The 21,135-nt window shown below is 45.3% G+C and overlaps 1 protein-coding gene across 3 annotated transcripts in view; it reads left to right on the top strand.

The window, feature by feature from the left end:
- The first annotated feature begins 218 nt into the window (after positions 1 to 218).
- The window catches only part of MMRN1 (multimerin 1), a 67,279-nt gene continuing 46,362 nt past the window's right edge, over positions 219 to 21,135 (top strand). For all 3 annotated transcript variants that reach the window (XM_053404083.1, XM_053404082.1, XM_053404084.1), the window contains exons 1-2: positions 219 to 1,002; positions 19,597 to 19,716. In XM_053404083.1, coding sequence (XP_053260058.1) covers positions 464 to 1,002; positions 19,597 to 19,716 — 659 coding nt within the window. In that variant the 5' untranslated portion in view covers positions 219 to 463. The remainder of the gene's footprint in view (positions 1,003 to 19,596; positions 19,717 to 21,135) is intronic.

Here is a 21,135-nt window from a genome sequence, read left to right as displayed (position 1 = left end):
TGTACTCAGCATAGGGATGTGGTACTTTAGGATTCCATCATATTGGGCAGGTCTCTCATGTTCTTTGCTGCTAACCAACGTCAAAAGGAAGTTACTCAGCACTTCTTATTCCCCACCCTTGAAGCGGTTTCATGGACAGTATATTTCCACGTTCGCATTGTGCCATTATTCCTCATCCTGTAGCTCCAACAAAGGCAGCCCTCTTTGCTTTCCCCTACAACTTACTGGCTCCAGAGCTCCAAGAGGTCGCAGGTCACAGAGGAATCCATCGAAACAGGAAAGAGAGCTTCCTCGGTCCAGCTTCAAACACTCAAAAACCTGTTTCCTCTCTCCGCCACAAATAAAATCCCCAACTGGGGATTCACTGCAGGTTCATTGTGAAAGTGGCGGCTTTGAGACAGGGAAGCATCCAGAGTCTTCTATATATGAGAGAGTCGCTGCAAAGTTCTCACAAGCCAAGAGAATGAGGGAGGTATTCTTGCTGCTGAGCTTGCTGGCCTTGGGGTGCAGCAGTGCAGAAATCGAAGCAACCAGCGCACCTGCGGTGGAGAGCGAAGCGGAGAGCAGCCACCTGGGCTTGACTTCACCTGAGACGCAGGACCTCAGAAACGTATTGGCAACCTCCCTGCCTCCTACTTCAGAGAAGCCGGATGCTTTGCTGAATGCAAGCCAAGAGGAAGGTGAAAAGCAGAGTTCTCCTCTAGCCACGAAAGAGGCACAGGGATTGCAAACTACAGCAGAGCAGAAGATACCCTTGGCCCTTACCGTAACTCCTAGCCCAGGGAATAACAGTGACGGCGGTTCTCCCAACGGGAAGCGATTCATCTTGCCTAGCAATGCAGGGGTTCCTCCACCATACCATCCTTGGAATCGCCTTCCTCCAAAAGAAGTTTCTGAGAAAAACCAAGGGACTACAGTGAGCAGGTCTTCCAGACATTCAGATGATAGCAGCAAGCAGAATGCAGATCTCAAAAAGCCCAGCTTCGAAACCACCAGAGGAAAGTAAGCAGAACTATTTAACTCTCCCCCCCCCCTCTTTGCTCATTGTACCTAGAGAACCCGACTCAACTCGTGGCATCCTGTGCAAGGCTCCTTCTAGTGCTCATTTTGGCCTGAATTTGGCCTGAATTCCTGGGATAAAGGCCTGGAAGTGTCCTGTAAGGTCATAGCTAAAGAGGGTTGGCTGCTCCAAATTGACAAAGTGCAGTGATGGGAGGAGTGGCTGTGATCCTGCAAGTAGTTAACACTGTTTAAATCCTGTTGATTTCATTGGGAGATAAAGCTGATATGTGCAGGATTTCAGCGAGAGTCTGTAGTGCAAGGTATTGCAGTATTAAAAAACAAAACAAAACCAGAAATTTAGTAAAGGGGAAGAGGGGTTTAGGAATGTCCTGTCCTGTGCAGTACAAATTGACAAATTGACAAATGCTTTATTGTTGCATTGGCAACATACGGAGAGAACACAGCAAGCCATTGTTTTGAGGACAAACCATAGTTTAGAATCCTAGATCCAAGTTACAGTGGCCAAGTTACGCACATATTGACCACACCCCTCACAAGCCCTGCTTGGCACTCTTGACTGTATTTGCCTGACTTGAATACATATTCTTGCTTACCTGAGTGGAGGACCTCTCCTCTTGGGATGTATAGGGTGTTCGGGGAGGGGTGGTGGGGGTTGGACACACATTGTTCTCCTTCTGGATAATATGTCAACCTTTGGTCCCCACCTGACACTCAGCTCTCATCTGTGGCTCCCAGAAGCTGTCTGCATGCGACAACAGCCCCACCCCGGGAATGGCTTCATTTGGCCGGCTAAACCAGGTGAAGATAGGCAATGGGTTTTGAATGCTCGGTGAGTTAGAGTTGAGAGCCAGTGTGGTGTAGTGGTTAAGAGTGGTAAATTCGTAATCTGGGGAACCGGGTTCGCGTCTCCGCTCCTCCACATGAAGCTGCTGGGTAACCTTGGGCTAGTCACACTTCTTTGAAGTCTCTCAGCCCCACTCACCTCACAGAGTGTTTGTTGTGGGGAGGAAGGGAAAGGAGAATATTAGCCGCTTTGAGACTCCTTCGGGTAGTGATAAAGCAGGATATCAAATCCAAACTCTTCTTCCCCTGCATGAGGAGACAGGTTCCAGCAGATTGAGTGGACAAGACCAATAGTGGGTCCAATGGTCAAGAAGGCGGTTTTTGTATGTGCTGAAGTGAGGGGCAGATGGGGCTTGTCACCCTGGGAAGGTAGCAGTCTAGGAGAAGGAAAACTCTGATCCTAAACCTCTGCTGCCTTGAGGGACATCTTTGGGAGAAGTAAAGGCTAAGGAGTAAACCCTACACAGATCTGGAGTGGAGTCCCTTAGACTTACATCTCCTTCTGGCAACTCCTGCAGCCAAGCTGGTGCCAAACGTATTGCTCTGCTTTCCTTTGGTCTACATGGCTGAGAGTTGGGTCTTGTTGTCTAGGCAGCCCAGGACCTCCATACACACGGCCCAGACTTGCACCCTAGAGGGGTTACTTCTGCTAACTTCACCCTCAGAGGCACACTCCACTGTCTCTCAAGACAGATAGATGCCAGCAATCACTCTCTCCTCTAAGAAACTTAAGATATGATACACATGGCTTTCCATTTCTCTCTCTCCCAGCTTTTATCCTCACAGCAACCCTGAGAGGTAGATTATGTTGCGAGGTGGCGATTGGCCCAAAATCATGCAGTGAGTTTCATAGCTGAGTGGGGTGTTTGGACCAGTGAGCAGTCCTAAACAGATGCTCTTATCTAGAATTAGACAGATGACATAACCAGATGAGGGATTTGTGGGAGTTGGAGTCCAACAACAGCTGGAGGGCACCACATTGAATATCCCTGCTCTAACCACTACACCACACTCCTGGGTGCTAATACTAAATTGTTTAAAAATCTGAGTCATTTAGCTGCTCTCAGGCCAGGGTTGCGATCCAACAAATGCTTCCTGGAGAGTACATTCTATCTGACCTAGTGGGATCTACTTCGGACATTGCATGGAACAGCTCCAAAGAAAGATGGATGCAACCCATTCTAATCACCCACTTTTTTTTATTTCTGAATGCATTTGCCCGAATTACATGAATAATGACTATGTGGCGAAATTAAGCTATTTGTTCAGATGGCATGTGCAGGGACAATGTGTACAAATTATAAGAGCATTGAAATGCTTAGTGTTCCCCCCATGTGCATTTTTGCTGTTTTTGCCTGCTGAAATAATAGCATTATATTACAGAAATAAATTTAACACTATGAACCAGACCGGATATTAAAGGACTATAAGCCTGGAGATGAATCCAGCTTTGGAAAACATATTAAAATGTTCCAGAAAGGAGCAGAAGCCCACGGCTTGCACACTCCCATGTTTTGTAGAGCCGTGGTAGGCGCCACAGGGAAACAGATGCAATGCAGGGTGTTAAGCAGGGGTACACAGGACAAAAGATTTTGGTCACTGCAACTTCTTTAGCCCCTGACTGGGGAAAGTGTGATTAATGGAGAAAGTGAATAGAGAAGAGTTATTCTTGCTCTCCCATTGCACTAGAACTTGTGGACATCCAATGGAGTTTATTGTTAGGTTTGCAGGACAGATCAAAGAAATAATTTATTCACAGAGTTAAACTATGGAACTGCCTGCCACAGGAGGCTGTGACGGCCATCAACTTGGATGGGTCTAAAAGGGGATTAGACAAAGTCTTGGAGGTCAAGGCTATTAAGAGCTACTAAAGGTAAAGGGATCCCTGACTATTAGGTCCAGTCGTGGCCAACTCTGGGGTTGTGGCGCTCATCTCACTTTATTGGCCGAGGGAGCCGGCGTACAGCTTCTGGGTCATGTAGCCAGCATGTCTAAGCCGCTTCTGGCAAACCAGAGCAGCGCATGGAAACGACATTAACTACAACTAATCCAGAATGCGGCAGCTAGACTGGTGACTGGGGGCGGCCGCCGAGACCATATAACACCGGTCTTGAAAGACCTACATTGGCTCCCAGTACGTTTCCGAGCACAATTCAAAGTGTTGGTGCTGACCTTTAAAGCCCTAAACGGCCTCGGTCCAGTATACCTGAAGGAGCGTCTCCACCCCCATCATTCTGCCCGGACGCTGAGGTCCAGCGCCGAGGGCCTTCTGGCGGTTCCCTCATTGCGAGAAGCAAAGCTACAGGGAACCAGGCAGAGGGCCTTCTCGGTAGTGGCGCCCGCCCTGTGGAACGCCCTTCCAGCAGATGTCAAAGCGATAAACAACTACCTGACATTCAGAAGACATCTTAAGGCAGCCCTGTTCAGGGAAGTTTTTAACATGTGATATTTTACTGTATTTTTGGTTTTTATGGAAGCCGCCCAGAGTGGCTGGGGAGGCCCAGCCAGATGGACGGGGTATAAATAATAAATAATAATAATAATAATAATAATTATTATTATTATTATTTAACTTCCCGCTGGAGCGGTACCTATTTATCTACCTGCACTTTGATGTGCTTTCAAACTGCTAGGTCGGCAGGAGCAGGGACCAAGCAACGGGAGCTCACCCTGTCATGGGGATTCGAACTGCCGACCTTCTAATCGGCAAGTCCTAGGCTCTGTGGTTTAACCCACAGCGCCACCCGCCTCCCTATTAAGAGCTATTAGCCATAATCTATTATCATGCCCTCCATCAGCTCTGCTGAAAAGCCACAAATATTTGACTTCTTTCTAAATATGTCTACTACTGCTGCTGCTGCTGCCTACAAGGCCTCTGTAACTATGAGTGAAAGATTGAGTTTGCCTTTTTCCTCCTCCCTCCCCAGTCCCTTTTCCTTTTGTGAGGGCAAGGACTTTCTCGTTGATATTTGAAAGCTGCCCTGGGAGCCTTTTTGCTAGCTCTTTGCTCCTAGTTTAAGTATTCTGCTCCCCCCTAAGCACAGAATAAGTCAGTCTTCCCTCAGGCAGGTTTTTTCCAGCTCTTTTTGACTGCAACTGCTACCGTCCCAGTGAGCATGGTCATTTTGGCTTGGGCTGATGGAAGTTGTAGTCCAAAACCTCTGGGAAGCATCAGGCTGGGGCAGGCTGCAATCAGGCCCCTCAGGTGCAATTACATTACAAACATTCCAGGTAATCTGACAGCCTTTCCTTCCGCCACCTTTTCATGTGCAGGGAGAAGGAGGTGTGATACAACCTGCTGCAGATAAATCAGAGGTGTTTTTTGTTTTTTTTTTAAAAAAGGATGTTAATTGCGGAAAACACACACCCGGTGGCTTACAAAACACACACAACCAAATCTAAGTACATGTTTTCCAAGCTTCCCTCATGCGGGGAAGATTACTGGGTATCATCGTGACATCGTGTGCTTGTTGAACAGTGTGGGAAACGTAGAGCCAAGAATCTAATTTGTCTTTCAAGACTCCTTTGACTGTGAAGGTGATGCTTAGCTATGAGATTATAATCACAGGGGAAGAAATATTTCTTTGCAATCTGGACCATCAATAGAAGCCTGGCAGTGGGTTGTGTTGGGGTTTTTTTGCTTGTTTGTTTTTGCCATCTTCCAAAGTGCTGCCATTTAACATGAAAGCAGAGAACTCTTCTCTCTGAAAGCTGCCAGAAGTGTTCCTACTTTTCTTCTTGCTTCACTTCCAGCACCAAATTGCAAACTTTAAGAACTTTTCTGCACACACACTTCCATTCACACAAGGTATCCTAATGCTAGTGAAGGCAAGGTCTTTTGTTCCAAACTCCTTGACTCTAGCAATGCCGCACACCTGCTTGCTGTGCTTTGCAGAAGACGCACCTGCCTCATCCAGCGCCATTTGCATAACGAATACCTCACAGATAAGAAATTTAATGAACACTCCAAAAAAAAAATCAATGCGCAGAAAGGCCTGTGAAAAAGGTTTTTAGAAAAGGAAATGCGACAAGGTGCATCCTTATCTTCTGAGAAGTAGCTTCTTACGTTGCCACCTGTTGGAAGATGAGAGCAATTTTTCATGCTAAGGAGCTCAAATTGTGCATGTTCTCCTGGTTAGGAGTCGCACATCTTAGAGCTAAAAGTTCCACCATCCTCTTTAATATTAATAATTTTATTACCTGTACTTTGCCAACAGGTCCCAGAACCAAGTTACAAGAAGTTAAAGTTCAGTATTAAAATCAGTTAAAACAAATTGCAGTTACAAGGGGCTAGGGAGGGTCCTTTTAGAACTTTATTGTCTCAAAAAGTGAGCATGCAAGAAGGGAGGGCCAAAGGTTCAGGAAGCCCCCTGCTTATCTGCCTTCACACATTATTGCCTGTTTCGTGGTCCTGTCACTAGGGATGGGCAAATCGTTGACTTTGGCTTCTCCTAGCTTCACATTTAAGATCAGTGCATCCTATTTCTCCATCCATTTGTGATTTTATATATATATAAAATAACTCATTAAAAATTTGTTAGGATCTTAGGGTACATTTCCCCTCTAATGCACACATTTTGGTAGGCTTTTTTTTTACAAGCAATTCCCCCTAATATGGAACATTTGGGGATGTTATTTTCACTTAACATATGCATTTTAATGCAAGCTTTCCCCAAATATACAGATTTGTGTATACATCTTTTTGTTTGGGATCCACACTGTAAATGTTTGAGGAATGCAAATTTTGCAGGATAACGGCATTTCTGTCCACATATTGTAATGGGAAGTGCAAACCGGGTTGGTCTGCATTAGAGTGCAAGCTGAACTGAATTTCTCCCCTTTCCTTACTTGACACAGGAACACAGGAAGCCACCTTCTATTAAGTCTATCCACCTCAGTTTTGCCTACACTGACTGGCAGTCCTCCCTTGGATTTCAGACTGGGGTCTCTCCCAGTTCTACCCTGAGATGCCAGGGATTGAAACTGGCAGAAGCTATGCCACAGAGCTATGGCTCTGCCCCTAATAATAACTCCAGAGTGCCAAGGCGAATAACCCTTTCTCTTGCTTGGCTTCAAGGCAGCATCATGCCTTGATAAGGTAAAAGTAAAGGGACCCCTGACCATTAGGTCCAGTCGTGGCCGACTCTGGGGTTGTGGTGCTCTTCTCACTTTATTGGCCGAGGGAGCCGGCGTACAGCTTCCAGGTCATGTGGCCAGCATGACTAAGCTGCTTCTGGCGAACCAGAGCAGCACACGGAAACACTGTTTACCTTCCCGCCGTAGCGGTACCTATTTATCTACTTGCACTTTGACGTGCTTTCGAACTGCTAGGTTGGCAGGAGCAGGGACCAAGCAATGGGAGCTCACTCCATCGCAGGGATTCGAACCACCGACCTTCTGATCGGCAAGTCCTAGGCTCTGTGGTTTAACCCACAGCGCCACCCACATCCTTGATAGCTGAAGCCAAATCAGAGTGACAGTAATGCATCCTACTCCAGCTCTGGAATCTTGAACAGGTGAAGAAGTCTTCTAAGTTCATAACTGACTAAGTTCATAAAAGCTGATTTTAGACCCTCTGCTAATTGCCAGATTAACTCCCCTTGATCTTGCAAGCCTGAGAATAGGCTGGAAAAGAGAAGCGGGTGCCCTTATGACCTGTCTTTCTGTAATTTGTGGTCCTTATGGTTTCTGTGTTTCATATAAGTGCAAAATTGCAATTTGATTTCCTCTCCACCCCCTCATAATCAAGCAGTAAATTGTTGTAAACTGCTCTGTGATCCTCGAATGAAGGACCGTACGTCTATTTAACCAACAAATACAATCTTATAAAGTAAATCACTAACTAGACATTGTACCCTATCCTAAGATCATTACGATGAAGAGTATTTCAAAAATAAATATTGAGTAAATAAACACATTTATTAGCTCAAAACCTGCATGCCAATTCACTCTCTCAAAGCTTCAGCCTTAAACGCCCTTCATGTGTGCGCACTTGTCTCGAAAACAGCAGTGGCTGACTCCCACATTAAATTTAGCAGTAAAGTAATTCCCTGTTGCACTGTTTACATAGTGGGTTCAGTTTGGCTCAAACCACTGCTGTTCCTCTATTTTTACGAGCCTGTCAATGCTGAAACCTACAATCACTCGCTCCCACCCAGCGTCACAGTTGCCCTGTGAATGGCTCCATGGCAGTACCAGGTGGCTGCTATATTAAATTTCCACAATGCAATACAAAATGAAAGGAAAGCACTGGGTGACTTTGCCAGGGCTGTAAGAGCATCGCTAACCTTGCCTTGACTCCATCAACCCTCCCCTGTCCACACTTGCATCGGGAAAACAATTCAAGGGCGGCACCCATTGAAGTAGATCGGCCAGTGCAAAGACTTTTGGCTGTGCAGTGCAACTTTCTTTCATTCTCCACTCCCCTTGCAGCCTCTAAATCTGTTCTTGGTTTTCCCCAGTTCTCTGGAGTAGCTTTGGGGAGGGCATCGGGGGTACATGGGGAGGGAAGAGGGAGGAGAGGTTTCATTGCACAAGTGGAAATCCTTGCACTATCAGATCTGATTCGCTGCCTACCACCCTATGTCTGTCGCATCAACAGCAAAGTACAATGGAGACCCAGTAAGTACTCAGAGTCCCACTGTTGAGGCTGGATCCTGCAATGGGAACTGCTGCCTTCAACTCTATTGCCATAGTTGCTCCAGAGGTTATGGAAACAGTAAGAGCACCTTCACACAAACCTTAGCAAAAGTGGTACCCCTAAGAATCTTGTTCTTTGGAGTCCAAGTCCAATACAGGACTCCAGAAATGGCTTGAAAACAGTAAAGAGATTTGATAGCTAAGCACTGATACTTCAGGTGTCAAGAGCAATACCCATTGTTTAGCGATCAAGCAGAAGAGTCCTGTTCTGCTTGCGGGCTGCCAATAGGTATCTGGTTGGCTCGTGTGAAAACCTGATACTTGGCTAGACAAATCTTTGTCTAGCAGGCTCTTCTGGAACCAAATGGCAATTATAGCAATCAAGGGGATGGAGCAACTATCCTCTGATGAAAGGCAACAGCATTTGGGGGCTTTTCAATCTTGAAAGCCAATGGGTTATGGGAGAATTGATAAAAAGTATATAAAATTATGTACGGTGTGGGAAAAGTGGACAGAGAGAAGCTCAAAAGACTAGACCCTTGTGTCACCCACCCAAGTGGATTTCATGCTCTTTATTCAGCTCATAGTGGTGAGGAGGAATGGAAGTTCCCCCAGAATGTCTGCCTTATATACATTATTTACACAATGGGCCCCACGTGATTGGCTAATTCTGGGATTCTCCTGTAGGCCAATCAGGTTGCGGATTCCCTTCCACCTGGAGCTGAATTGGGTGGCTCCTGTGGACCAATCAGACTGCTGGATTCTGGATCCTATTGTTCTAGGACCAATCAGACTGCTCCATTCTGAATCCTATTGTTCTAGGACCAATCAGACTGCTGTCTTTTGGATCCTATTCAACTCAGTACATAACACCAAGGAAACTGAATTTTAGAACATTCAAGACAGGTGAAAGGAATTTCTTCTTGCAAAGGGGAGCACAACCAGTGTGGTCGCACAGGGCACAGAGCTTCTTGGGTGCTACAGGGGGCGGATTTTGATGTCACACAGAGTGCCACTGAAATTTGAGACCCCGAGGTCTCCGAGGTCATCACTGCTTGAGCAAAAGATGGCTACTGTGCTCATGTCCAGCTTGAAGGCTTCCAAGAGGCCTCTGGTTGGCCACTGTGAGGGCAAAATGCAGGACTAGGTGGGCTTTTGGCCTGATGCAGCAGGACTCTTGTGTTTTTGTCATGAGGTGGAAAATGTCACCCTGGGTGGTAAAGTAAGCACAATTTAAAAATAAAATAAAATATGACAGCATCCTGGACACAGGAACCAGATGATTCACCGTTCAAACATTATAGCTGCTGAATGGACAAAGGGAACAAGTGATGAGAGAAAAGAAGTGTTTGCCACAATGTAGTACAAAGTGTCAAGGCCTCAAATCCTGCAGAAAACACATGTTATTTCCTTTCCATGTTATTAGTTATGTAGTACAACCTGTTCTGGAGCAGAAAAGCACATTCTTGGCAGGGGACCCTGTGAGGCAACTCATACCTGAAACCTTTAACCACTGCTTATGGTTTGGCCTGGTATTCCTAATCTGCCTCATACAGTGGTACCTCGGCTTACATACGCTTCAGGTTACATATGCTTCAGGTTACATATGCTTCAGGTTACAGACTCCGCTAACCCAGAAATAGTGCTTCAGGTTAAGAACTTTGCTTCAGGATAAGAACAGAAATCGGGCTCCGGTGGCGCAGCAGCAGCAGCAGGAGGCCCCATTAGCTAAAGTGGTGCTTCAGGTTAAGAACAGTTTCAGGTTAAGTACGGACCTCCGGAATGAATTAAGTACTTAACCTGAGGTACCACTGTACTGGGTCCGTCAGATATAAGGGATAGATGGGTTTGGTTCTCTAAGCAACATTTAAGGAAATAAAGGTCATTTAAGTTATTATTATTTTTTGCTGGATTGCTACAGAGGTCCCATTGCAAATTGTTATGCCTGTTCTAAGGTGTTCTCAATGTGAGATCATCCAGATGAGACCTGCTAGATTTTTATTGTGTTAATAAAGTCCAACTGACCCCAACCAGAAACCAGGCATTTAATGTCACCGGTCCTATGCTGCTACCCTCGCTTTTACTTTCTGTTGATGACTTTTCATTTATTTTAAAAGCCAGCAGGCCTAAAAAATAATAATTCTTGAGCGGCTGGTCTTTTAGTGGTGGTCCCGTGTTCCTTTTAAAGGGTATTGTCTATGCCGCTGTACCCCCTCCCTACTATTTTGTGACAGGGCAGTATTTAAATACTTCTACAAAGAAATAGGTAGCAGAAACTGCACCCCTTGTCCACATGGTGTGGAGATGCCCAGTTGAAAGCCCCTTTTGAGTTAGTTTTGGAAACCACACTACATTTCAAAAGCATGTATGCTTTTGTTATAAAGGTAAGCTAAAGGTAAAGGACCCCTGGACGGTTAAGTCCAGTCAAAGGCAACTATGGGGTTGCGGCACTCATTTCGCTTTCAGGCCAAGGGAGCCGGTGTTTGTCCACAGATAGCTTTCTGGGTGATGTGGCCAGCAGGACTAAACTGCTTCTGGCACAATGGAACACCGTGACGGAAACCAGAGAGCATGGAAACGCCATTTACCTTCCCGCCATAGCCGTACTTATTTATCCACTTGCACAGGTGTGCTTTTGAACTGCTAGGTCGGCAGGAACTGGGACAGAGCAACAGGAGCTCACCCCGTTGCAGGGTTGGTTTCAAAGCGCCGACCTTCTGATCGGCAAGCCCAAGAGGCTCAGTGCCACCCGCGTCAACAACAATAACAAACATATTATTATTATGCCGCCCATCTGAATGGGTTGCCCCAGCCACCTGGGCAGCTTCCAGCAAATTAAAACATCAAACACTGTTTATTTACATCGTCCACTATTTGGAATTAACCTCTGAATCATGGGCTATGGGCATAAGGAAGAGATGCTCTCAGTCGTGTTGTATTTTCCATAGGCTCATCTTATGCTCAGTATCATCAGCATGGTAACCCTTTGGCATGTGCTTTGTATGGACATCAGGCAGGCATATACCATACTGGCATTTAGGCACCTGATTAAAACTCAGGCTTTCCCCTGAGAGGGGATCTGTTTATGTTTGGTGTTCTCAGCTGATCTGCTGCTTTGTGATGTATTCTTGATGCGTTCTCTGAATGCAATGTTATTGTTGATCTTACATTTTCATGGCGGTGATATTTTTTGATGGTACAGGGTTTTTTATTTTATTTTGCAAATAACTAAATAAATAACAGGGATTCACCAGCAATTCTTGCCTGGCTTTTATCACTATGAACTGTTGAAAAAGTCGTCTCAATTCAGAATTGCTTCAGAGAAAAGAAGCTTCAGTTTTAAAAGGGGGGGCGGGAATCTTCCTAAGTAGCAAGTGCAAGTCTTCCTCATGATCACTTCGCAAATGAGTCCTTGCCTGACACAGTTGCTTTGGCATAAAACAGACACCAAAGACTGCTCCAAATGTTACGACTGTTGGAAGATCTCTTTTCCATGGCAACCTTCCACATGGAAACAGAACCTTCTATACACACTTCTTAACCCATGTGATTCCTAAGGAAGGGGCACCAAGACTCCACAGAAAGTGTGATGCTCCTGAGTCAAGTGCTGTGATTTTACAGAGAAGTCCACAATAAGAAGCTTTTATACATTGCTGCTTCTGTGTAATGCGCTGGCAGGGAGACAAGCTTTCCCTCTGTTTGAAACAGAGCTGAGCCAAAGTAGGAATGGATGCATATCATTATTAGCTTTCATGTTATTACATTTCTATCCCACCTTTCCTCAAAGCGGCGTACATGGTTTTCTCTCCACTCTCCATTTTATCCTCACACCAACCCTGTGAGGTAGGTCACACTGAGAGATGGCAACTGGCCCAAGGTCAGCTAATGAGCTTCATGGCTGAGCAAGGATTTGAACTCTAGTCTCCAAGGTCCTAGTCTGACACTCTAACCACCACACCATGCTGCCATCTGTCCATTTTGGTTTGTAAAAGGTAAAGGTAAAGGTACCCCTGCCCGTATGGGCCAGTTGTGTCCGACTCTGGGGTTGTGCGCCCATCTCGCTTAAGAGGCCGGGGCCAGCACTGTCCGGAGACACTTCCGGGTCACGTGGCCAGCGTGACGAGCCAACACCAGCGCAGCACACGGAAACACCGTTTACCTTCCCGCTAGAAAGTGGTACCTATTTATCTACTTGCACTTAAGAGTGCTTTCGAACTGCTAGGTGGGCAGGAGTTGGGACCCACTTGCCAATCAGAAGGTCGGCGGTTCAAATCCCCGCGACGGAGTGAGCTCTCGTTGCTCGGTCCCTGCTCCTGCCAACCTAGCAGTTCGAAAGCACGTCAAAGTGCAAGTAGATAAATAGGTACCGCTTCGGCGAGAAGGTAAACGGCGTTTCCGTGCACTGCTCTGGTTCTCCAGAGGCCACATGACCCGGAAGTTGTACACCGGCTCCCTCGACCAATAAAGCGCAACCCCAGAGTCGGCCACGACTGGACCTAATGGTCAGGGGTCCCTTTACCTTTACCTTTATAAGTTTCATAATCGGCTCCAAACACTTTTGCCTCCAACCCTGTCCACCACTGCCTTGTGGCCCTTGGGAGGTTGCACAGAAAGGAATGCAGCCTTGGATCGGAAAAAGTTTCCCTGCCCCTGTGATAGGCAATGGGGGCATCCCCCCCCCAGTGCAGCCCTCCCCGCAGCCACTTTCATCCGGTGATGTTTGTTCACCTCTTAGAGAAAGAATTCTCTCTGAGCTGTGTGAACAATAAAATTGCATAAGACAGTATATGTTAAAAAACACCCAGTGCATTAAAACAGCACAGCAATTAAATTCAAGGCAAACACACATCCAGAGCACAGCAGGAGACAAACGGCGCATGCATTGCTTATCCATTAAAAACTGTGCTTTCCTCCCACATCTCTGCTGCTGTTCAGACAGCAAGTTCAGCCGCCCCATCACACACTATTAATTTATCACTGTGCTTAGCATGCCATTAGGTCTTCCGTAGCTGCAGGGATTACAGGACCTGGTTTGTTTGTCGCTTGTTTGCTTTTTTTGCAAATTCACCTGTGTTTGCATGACATGCAATATCAACTTGCATGCAGGCAAGGAATCTGGGGGCTATTGAATCGCACCACTGTAAACATGACTTTGGTGTTTCTCCTGCTAAGAACATAAGAAGAGTCTGCAGGATCAGGCCAGTGGCCTATGTAGTCCAGCATCCTATTATCACCTCTTTCCAGCAACTGGTGTTCAGAAGCATACAGAGTCTAATATAGTGGAGGTACTATTAGTGTTCCACTGCTGCGGGAGCAAAGAATTCAAAATGAGAAATAGCTCTATAAGACACTATTATGACACCAACTTCCTATTGTTATTAATATTATTATTGAATATAAAATTATAGAATTAAATACAGAATTAAAATATAATAACTTTTTTTTTACAGAGCCTAATATAGGAATATTGAGATACTGATATGCTTGTGTGTTAGGGAAGGTTGCCATCTGCTGGGTAATTTTAGGAACGCATGAACCAAGAGTCATCATAGAATTGTAGAGTCGGAAGGGACCCTGAGGGTCACCTAGTCCAACTCTCTGCAATGCAGGAATATACAGCTGCCCCATATGGGGATCGAACCTGCAAGCTTGGCATTATCAGCACCACACTCTAACCAACTGAGCTACTGCTGTGATAGGAATTTTGAGGCCTTAGATATATATTAAATGTTCATAAATGTACCAACCAAGCACGTACATAGATCAGCACAGGAAGACCGACCTGAAACCATTTTGATTCCCAAACTGAGCAAATGTTTTCTCTGCAAGGTCAAAGGAAAATGGAAAAGCCTCCCCACTGTCTTTTCCTTCACAAATCCTGTCTTAAGATATGAATAGAGTGTGAGGCTGTGACCTGGCTCAGGTATTTATCATTACAAAAGACTGGCCAGGCTCATGAAACTTTCCCCACCACTTACCTCACCTGCATGCTAGAAAAAGACCAGCCTGATAACTTTTAAAAGATGCTCTGAAAGTGCTCGGAGCCTTTGACACCTGAGCTGTACATTTTGAGAACCCATCCCATATTTTGTGGTTGCAGTCTCTGTAATTTGGAAACCTTAAAAGCTGTTTTAATGTTGCGTTTTAAGTTGCTGTGACTCATTCTCTGGCCTTAGGGTGGGTAATAAATTAAAAGGAGGAGGAGGAGGAGGAGAAAGAATATCAACAGTAATATCAGCAACTAGTGCAAATTCATAAAGGGAGCTTCAACACACATTATTAATAAATGGGAAGTCATAAGGAATTGCTGAGAGAAAGTGGGGGAAAGTGCTGTTTTTGCTTCTGCCCCCCTTCATTTCCCATACAATTAATTGATTGTTGGGGGTGGGATCAGGGAAAACTTTATCTGAAGTAAAACTGGGCGAAAACCACCCCATTTTTTGCAGGGTCACTTGTCTCTTGCAAAAATGAGGGGGGTTTCAGAGGCCCCTATGTTATATGGCTGTGGGTGGGTCTCTGTTGTGTTTTACCATGATGGATATGAGTTGATAGAGGGTAGGGCTGGGCAAATACATCACTCTTAGGCCAGATCTACACAGATATAAAAAACGCTATGGAAATGCTATGGAAGAAAACCCGCTATTATATATATATATATATGTATGCGCAATTAGCCATTGAGCTTTACACCGCCATCTGGTGTCACATTTTTGTAATGCCCTTATAATGTTATAATTGCAGCTGTGTAGCTGACTCCCTGTTTTTTCCTCTCATTTTCCAAGTCTTAAGTCTAGCTCTTCTTTGCATTTTGTTTTGTTTTTTTAATTTTTAATTTTGTTTTTTAATTTTCATTCCTCATGAAAATTAATCGGCATCTCAATGCATCAATGTGTATCTTTTCCTAAGATACACATTTTCTATGCAATTTTTGTGTCTATATGCATTTTTTTTTTCTTCACACTTTACCACATTGTATGGCTCCTGGCCAACCCAATCTCTGCCAAGCAGTGCACGAGATTCTAAGGTGTGTTGGAACTCAACCAGGGCCTGTGTTCTGCTGGGGGAAATGAGGCGCGTTGGAGTCTGCGGCGTCTTTGAAATACGATTTATTTACACATATTTAGACTGGAAGCTGTCAATGTAGAGAGAGTTCACAGGATTCACATCTCAGGAGCAGCCCATCCTTCACATCAGCACAGCGCTGGATTCTCAGACATCTCCATGCTTCTTTCCCAGCCTGCCAAGATGGTTCTGGCCTTCACAGCCGCTCACAAAGTCCTTCTTCCCCAACCTCTAAATTTCACACCACACACCTGCCTCCTTGGCAACCTCGCCCCTCGCCAGCAGAGCCTCCTGCCTGGTTGATGGTTTCCACTGATGAATTGCTCCTCCCACCTTTTGTCACTTTTAAAGACTTCTATCCCAAGTGAGACCTTGGCCTGGAAAAGTAGTTTAGCCTGTATTTTTCATTGGCCTGACATTGTCCCTCCCATACTCCAAATATTACCTGAATCCTAAAGGTAAAGGGACCCCTGACCATTAGGTCCAGTTGCGGACGACTCTGGAGTTGTGGCGCTCATCTCGCTTTATTGGCCGAGGGAGCCGGCATACAGCTTCCAGATCATGTGGCCAGCATGACTAAGCCGCTTCTGGCAAACCAGAGCAGCACATGGAAATGCCGTTTACCTTCCTGCTGGAGTGGTATCTATTTATCTATTTGCACTTTGACGTGCTTTCAAATTGCTAGGTTGGCAGGGACTGAGCAACGGGAACTCACCCCGTTGCGGGGATTCGAACTGCTGACCTTCTGATCGGCAAGTCCTAGGCTCTGTGGTTTAACCCACAGCACCACCCGCATCCCATGTCCCTCCCATACCCCAAATATTACCTGAATCCTACCCTTTCTTAATTTCTAACATTACCTAACATTCTAACCCTTGCACCCCCAAACTCTGCTACACCAGTCCTGTAACGATGTGCACTTTTTGTACACCTTATTTGCTTGGAGAATTGCATTGCAAAATTGGAAGAAGTGTGGATTTTGAAGGAAGGCTGTGTTTCTTATTCATATTGTTTTGGAAAGTTTGGATTAGGTGGGTTCCCCTTCAGACCTGCAAGCTGGAAAGAGTCAGGCTTTTCCTCCCTCACGAGTTCAGGCAGGAATTCAAGGCATTTGCTCTTGGCAAGAATAAAGCTACTATTACTAATAAATCTGGTGAAAGATGTTCTCATTTCGCATTAATAAAACTTCACATGACGGGCACAGTGGTGGGGAGATGGAGAGAATGGGGGCGTCCAGCCAAACTCAGCCAGGGTGGCCCAGGGACGCTGCAGGGATGCAGGCTGAGATCGATGGCTCCAAAACACAGTACCCAGTTAGGGCCTGTGCTGCCAACTGCACCATATGTGCAGAAGGTAGAAAAGTCTAGCCAACCCCTTAAGCCAGCGGACAACACTCCCTTTGGATTCTAGCACCACAGCCCGCCCTCCTAATATTCTTTTGCTAATGAGCATTCAGATTATCTCATTTCCCCCCTATCCTTGCAAGCTTGCTTTTAAAAAGAAAGGATATGGGTTGTTGGTTATTTCCCCCCTCCTTTATCACCTTGCTTTCCCAAATGATCATTGTTATGAATGATCAAGGCTGGCTCCATGGGGTGATTTGGTCAAGGCATTTGCCAAGGCCCCAAGGCAGCTGCTCCAAAACGCATCAGTGTCAGCATGTAATCGATGAGTTATGCCTGCCTTGCCAACTCTGGCATATGCACGGAAGTCTGGCCAATGCAGAGGACCCATCATCAGGACACCGTCATCCGTTTTTACCGTGTACCCAGGAAGATTGGAGGCAGCCGGAGAGAATTCTCAGGCGGCAATACTCTGCCTCTTCCAGCCGTGTGGGGTTCGTAGGCAGAGTGTTAGGCTTGAACTGGGGAGAACCTGGGTTCAAATCTCCGCTTGGCTGTCAGGCTCGTAGGGGACTCTGAGGCTGTGTCTCAGCCTGACAGGACCTCACAGGACCGCTGTGAGGACAAAGTTGTGGTGGTGAAACAATGTTTAATGCCCAAAACTCCTTAGAGGAAGCATTATGGTTAAAGCAGGCATGTGGAAACCTCAAACAAAAGGCTTCAAAGTTCATTTGAAAATGTGTTTTCTTGAGAGAGAAGACATTTGGAAAAGTTATTTTGTAAGAAAATATGTTTGAATATACACATTTAAATGTGGGTTTAAATGCACGTTTTCATACAAAGTTCTTTTTTAAAAAAAGAATTCAGATCAATGTGGAAGTAAGATGAAATAGTGAACAGAATTAAAAGTGTTAGATAGATGATTCACTTATTCCAAGCCTGATCTAGCAAAATAATAATAATAATAATTTTTAAACGGTCATATGCTTTTTTCCTTTTCCTTTTCTAACTACAAGGGAGATATATTTACCTCCCTCCCTTCCCAGCTAAACACATGGAAAGTGTGTGTGTGTGTGTGTGTGTGTGTGTGTGTGTGCATCTTATCTGCTGCAATGTTAGAACTTTCTCTGAAATGCAACCCCAGTGGTGTGATATTCATAATATTGATGATAATGATGATGAAGACGACGATAATAACAACAATGGTAAATTATTATAGCACATTTTTATTTCACTTAAATTGCTTCTTTCTGACAACGCCAGAAGGAAAAGAGGAGCGAAAGGGACAGGGGAAAAGAAAATTACCCTCAAATCACATCTATAGGTTTACTGCAGGGAAAAGACCCAAACAAAGCTTCATACAGAAATATTGATTTTTATATACATGCATACCAATTAAAAAGAATTATTGCCCTGCTGCAGATCCCCTGGAGCCCCCACATAAATGGAAAAAGAAACATTAAAGGGACTAAAGGGGAAATGCATTGGCTCTGAAAACCATTACTCAATAGCTGAAGAGCGACCTTGTCAGAAAGTGAAAGCACAGCAGTATCCTTGCATTCCAGGGACAAACCCAGGTCGGGGTGGACTTTAGTCTTTCAAATTTGAGGGATGTCCTATGCAAGGCTGAAGTTCAGCACCCTCTCACCTTTCGTTCTGCTCAATTTATTCTGTCTTCATTGAGAAGCCCTGCAGCGCCCCCTAAGCTCAGCACCCAGGTCGCGCTGCCCTAAATCTGCCTTCGCTCTGGTGGTGACTTTGAATGGGGTCTTGGAGGAGTTTGGATTTGATATCCCGCTTTATCACTACCCGAAGGAGTCTCAAAGCGGTTAACATTCTCCTTTCCCTTCCTCCTCCACAACAAACACTCTGTGAGGTGAGTGGGGCTGAGAGACTTCAGAGAAGTGTGACTAGCCCAAGGTCACCCAGCAGCTGCGTGTGGAGGAGCGGAGATGCGAACCCGGTTCACCAGATTACCAGTCTATCGCTTTTAACCACTACACCACACTGGCACCGCCAACTCCTTCCGTCTGCATATTGTCACCAGAGTCATCACAGGTTATTCCGAGAGAAGGCCAAGCTCTCCAGGCACCTTCCTATGCCTGCCCCATCACTGCAGTGTGATGTATCACATTAAAAGGAAGGGAGATGAGTCGCCAACAAGAAGACAGATTTGCGTAAAATTATGCAAACTGCTTATCTAGATCTCCAGATGCAAATTTGGGAAAAATTTGTAGAATTTAACTAGAAATGCAATTCATCTTCCCACACAGTGACCAGGTATCCTCATGCCCACCTAGTTAGTTTGCCCAGGTGATAACTGTTGATGGGCAACTTCAAGTCTCCTTTGACTTTCCCTTTGTTTGGTCCTTTTATCCTTTATCCAAACCTTCAAATAGAGGACTGCCCTCTGTAAACAAGGACACACATCTTCCCTCGGCAAACAGCTGCATCGAGGGTGGAGCCTCTGGGAGGCTTGTTGAGCTCCCTTGTTTCATTATCCCTATTTTGTAGGTGGAATTCAGAGCACAGTGAGGACCAGCAACTTGTCCATGACACTCACAGTATATGTAGCAACAGACAGTCACAGCATGGACTGTTCCCCCAATTCCCATTTATCTTTTTTCTTATTATTTATGATATCAATTGTGTACACTTTTGCTTTCCCTCCCTCCTATTTACGCAGGAACTGGTGTGCCTACGTTCACACAAGACTCCAGCCCACCATCGTGGTTGACAACATAGAAACGTATGCATCGGGCAGAGCCAAGCCATGCACCTGGATTGCAGGACCCTGCGGATCAAGGTATACCTGTCTTCCACCCTACCCATCCCAATGGATTCTGATTTTTATAAGCTTGCAAAGTGATGAATTGGAGGACTGGTCCATTGCAGCACACAGTCCTTTTATTAGGTAGAAATTGATTGGCCCAAGGTCATCCAGCTGAACTTCATGGCTCATGACGGATGAGAACCCATGTATCCCTCACCAACATTCAATGTACGAACCTCCACACAATCCTTTGCTAATTGTTGTGTGACTTTCAGCTGATCCTAATATGGGTATTTTGCCGTGTAACAACTTAAGAAGGGGCCTGCTAGATCACAGAATTGTAAAGTTGAAAGGGACCCTGAGTATCTAGTCCAATCGCCTGCAATGCAATTATCCCATACAGGGATCGAACCTGCAACCTTGGCATTATCAGCACCACACTTTAACCAGCTGGGCTATCCAGTCAAAGACCAAAGGCCATTGAGTCCAACATAGTATTTTCACGATGGCCAACCAGATGCTTATAAGAAGCCCACAATCAGGACTTGAGTGGAAAAGCCTTTCCCCTCTTGTAATTCCAGCAACTGGAATTCAGATGCTCCTACTCTCTTTCTTTCTCTCTCTCTCTCCTCTCTAACACACACACAGGGTGGGGGGGAGATCATATCAGCACAGCTGCCTACAGACTCTCTGTGTGAGCATGACTCCCTGATGAATTCTTTGTGCATTTCAAAACTTACTACTGCACCACTGGTGAATTTCCCTCTGTACCTTCCAAACCTGTTCCAAACACTCACCATTTCCCACTAGGTGGCAGGTTTGCATATACCTAAGAAACAACAGAGACATCGAAGCAATTTAAAATCCAGACCATCTCCTCTCATAAAACTCATACCCTTTTTTTTTCAATTTTCAAGTCTCTCTTGCTCAATCTGAGATATTCTCTGACCAAGAATGAGAAGAGAGAGGGAGAGGGAGAGGGAGAGGGAGAGAGAGAGAGAGAGAGAGAGAGAGAGAGAGAGAGAGAGAGAGAGAGATTCCACAGCCATTCTGTATTTCAACTGGGCATGGATTTGTTTCTCAGAATCTTTTCTTCTTTGAGTCAAGTCAGGCTACAGTATTAGTTTTAGCTCAGATTTTAACTTAAAGAGCTGAGTGCAGTATAACAGATTTACAACCCAAGGCAATCTGAACTGCTTATTTATCCTTGCAGAGCAATATATATGTGAAAGGGACTTTAAGCCATGATGAGGAAAAATCTTTGAAATACTCAGCTGGCAAACAACTTCTCTTTACAATGGCATGGTACATTCACGTAATTTTGCTTACTCATTAGCACATGATAGTCAGGAGTTTCTCAACAGGAGTTTCAGCATCAAAACCAACACTCAGTTCAAGCACAGCGGTGGGGTTATTTCTTAAATCCGAATGCAGGAACAACCACATCTAAGA

Source organism: Podarcis raffonei, chromosome 9, assembly GCF_027172205.1.
Source record: "Podarcis raffonei isolate rPodRaf1 chromosome 9, rPodRaf1.pri, whole genome shotgun sequence".
Lineage (NCBI taxonomy): Eukaryota > Metazoa > Chordata > Lepidosauria > Squamata > Lacertidae > Podarcis > Podarcis raffonei.
Note: the sequence above shows the minus strand (reverse complement) of the source record. Positions and strands in the feature narration are given on the sequence as shown.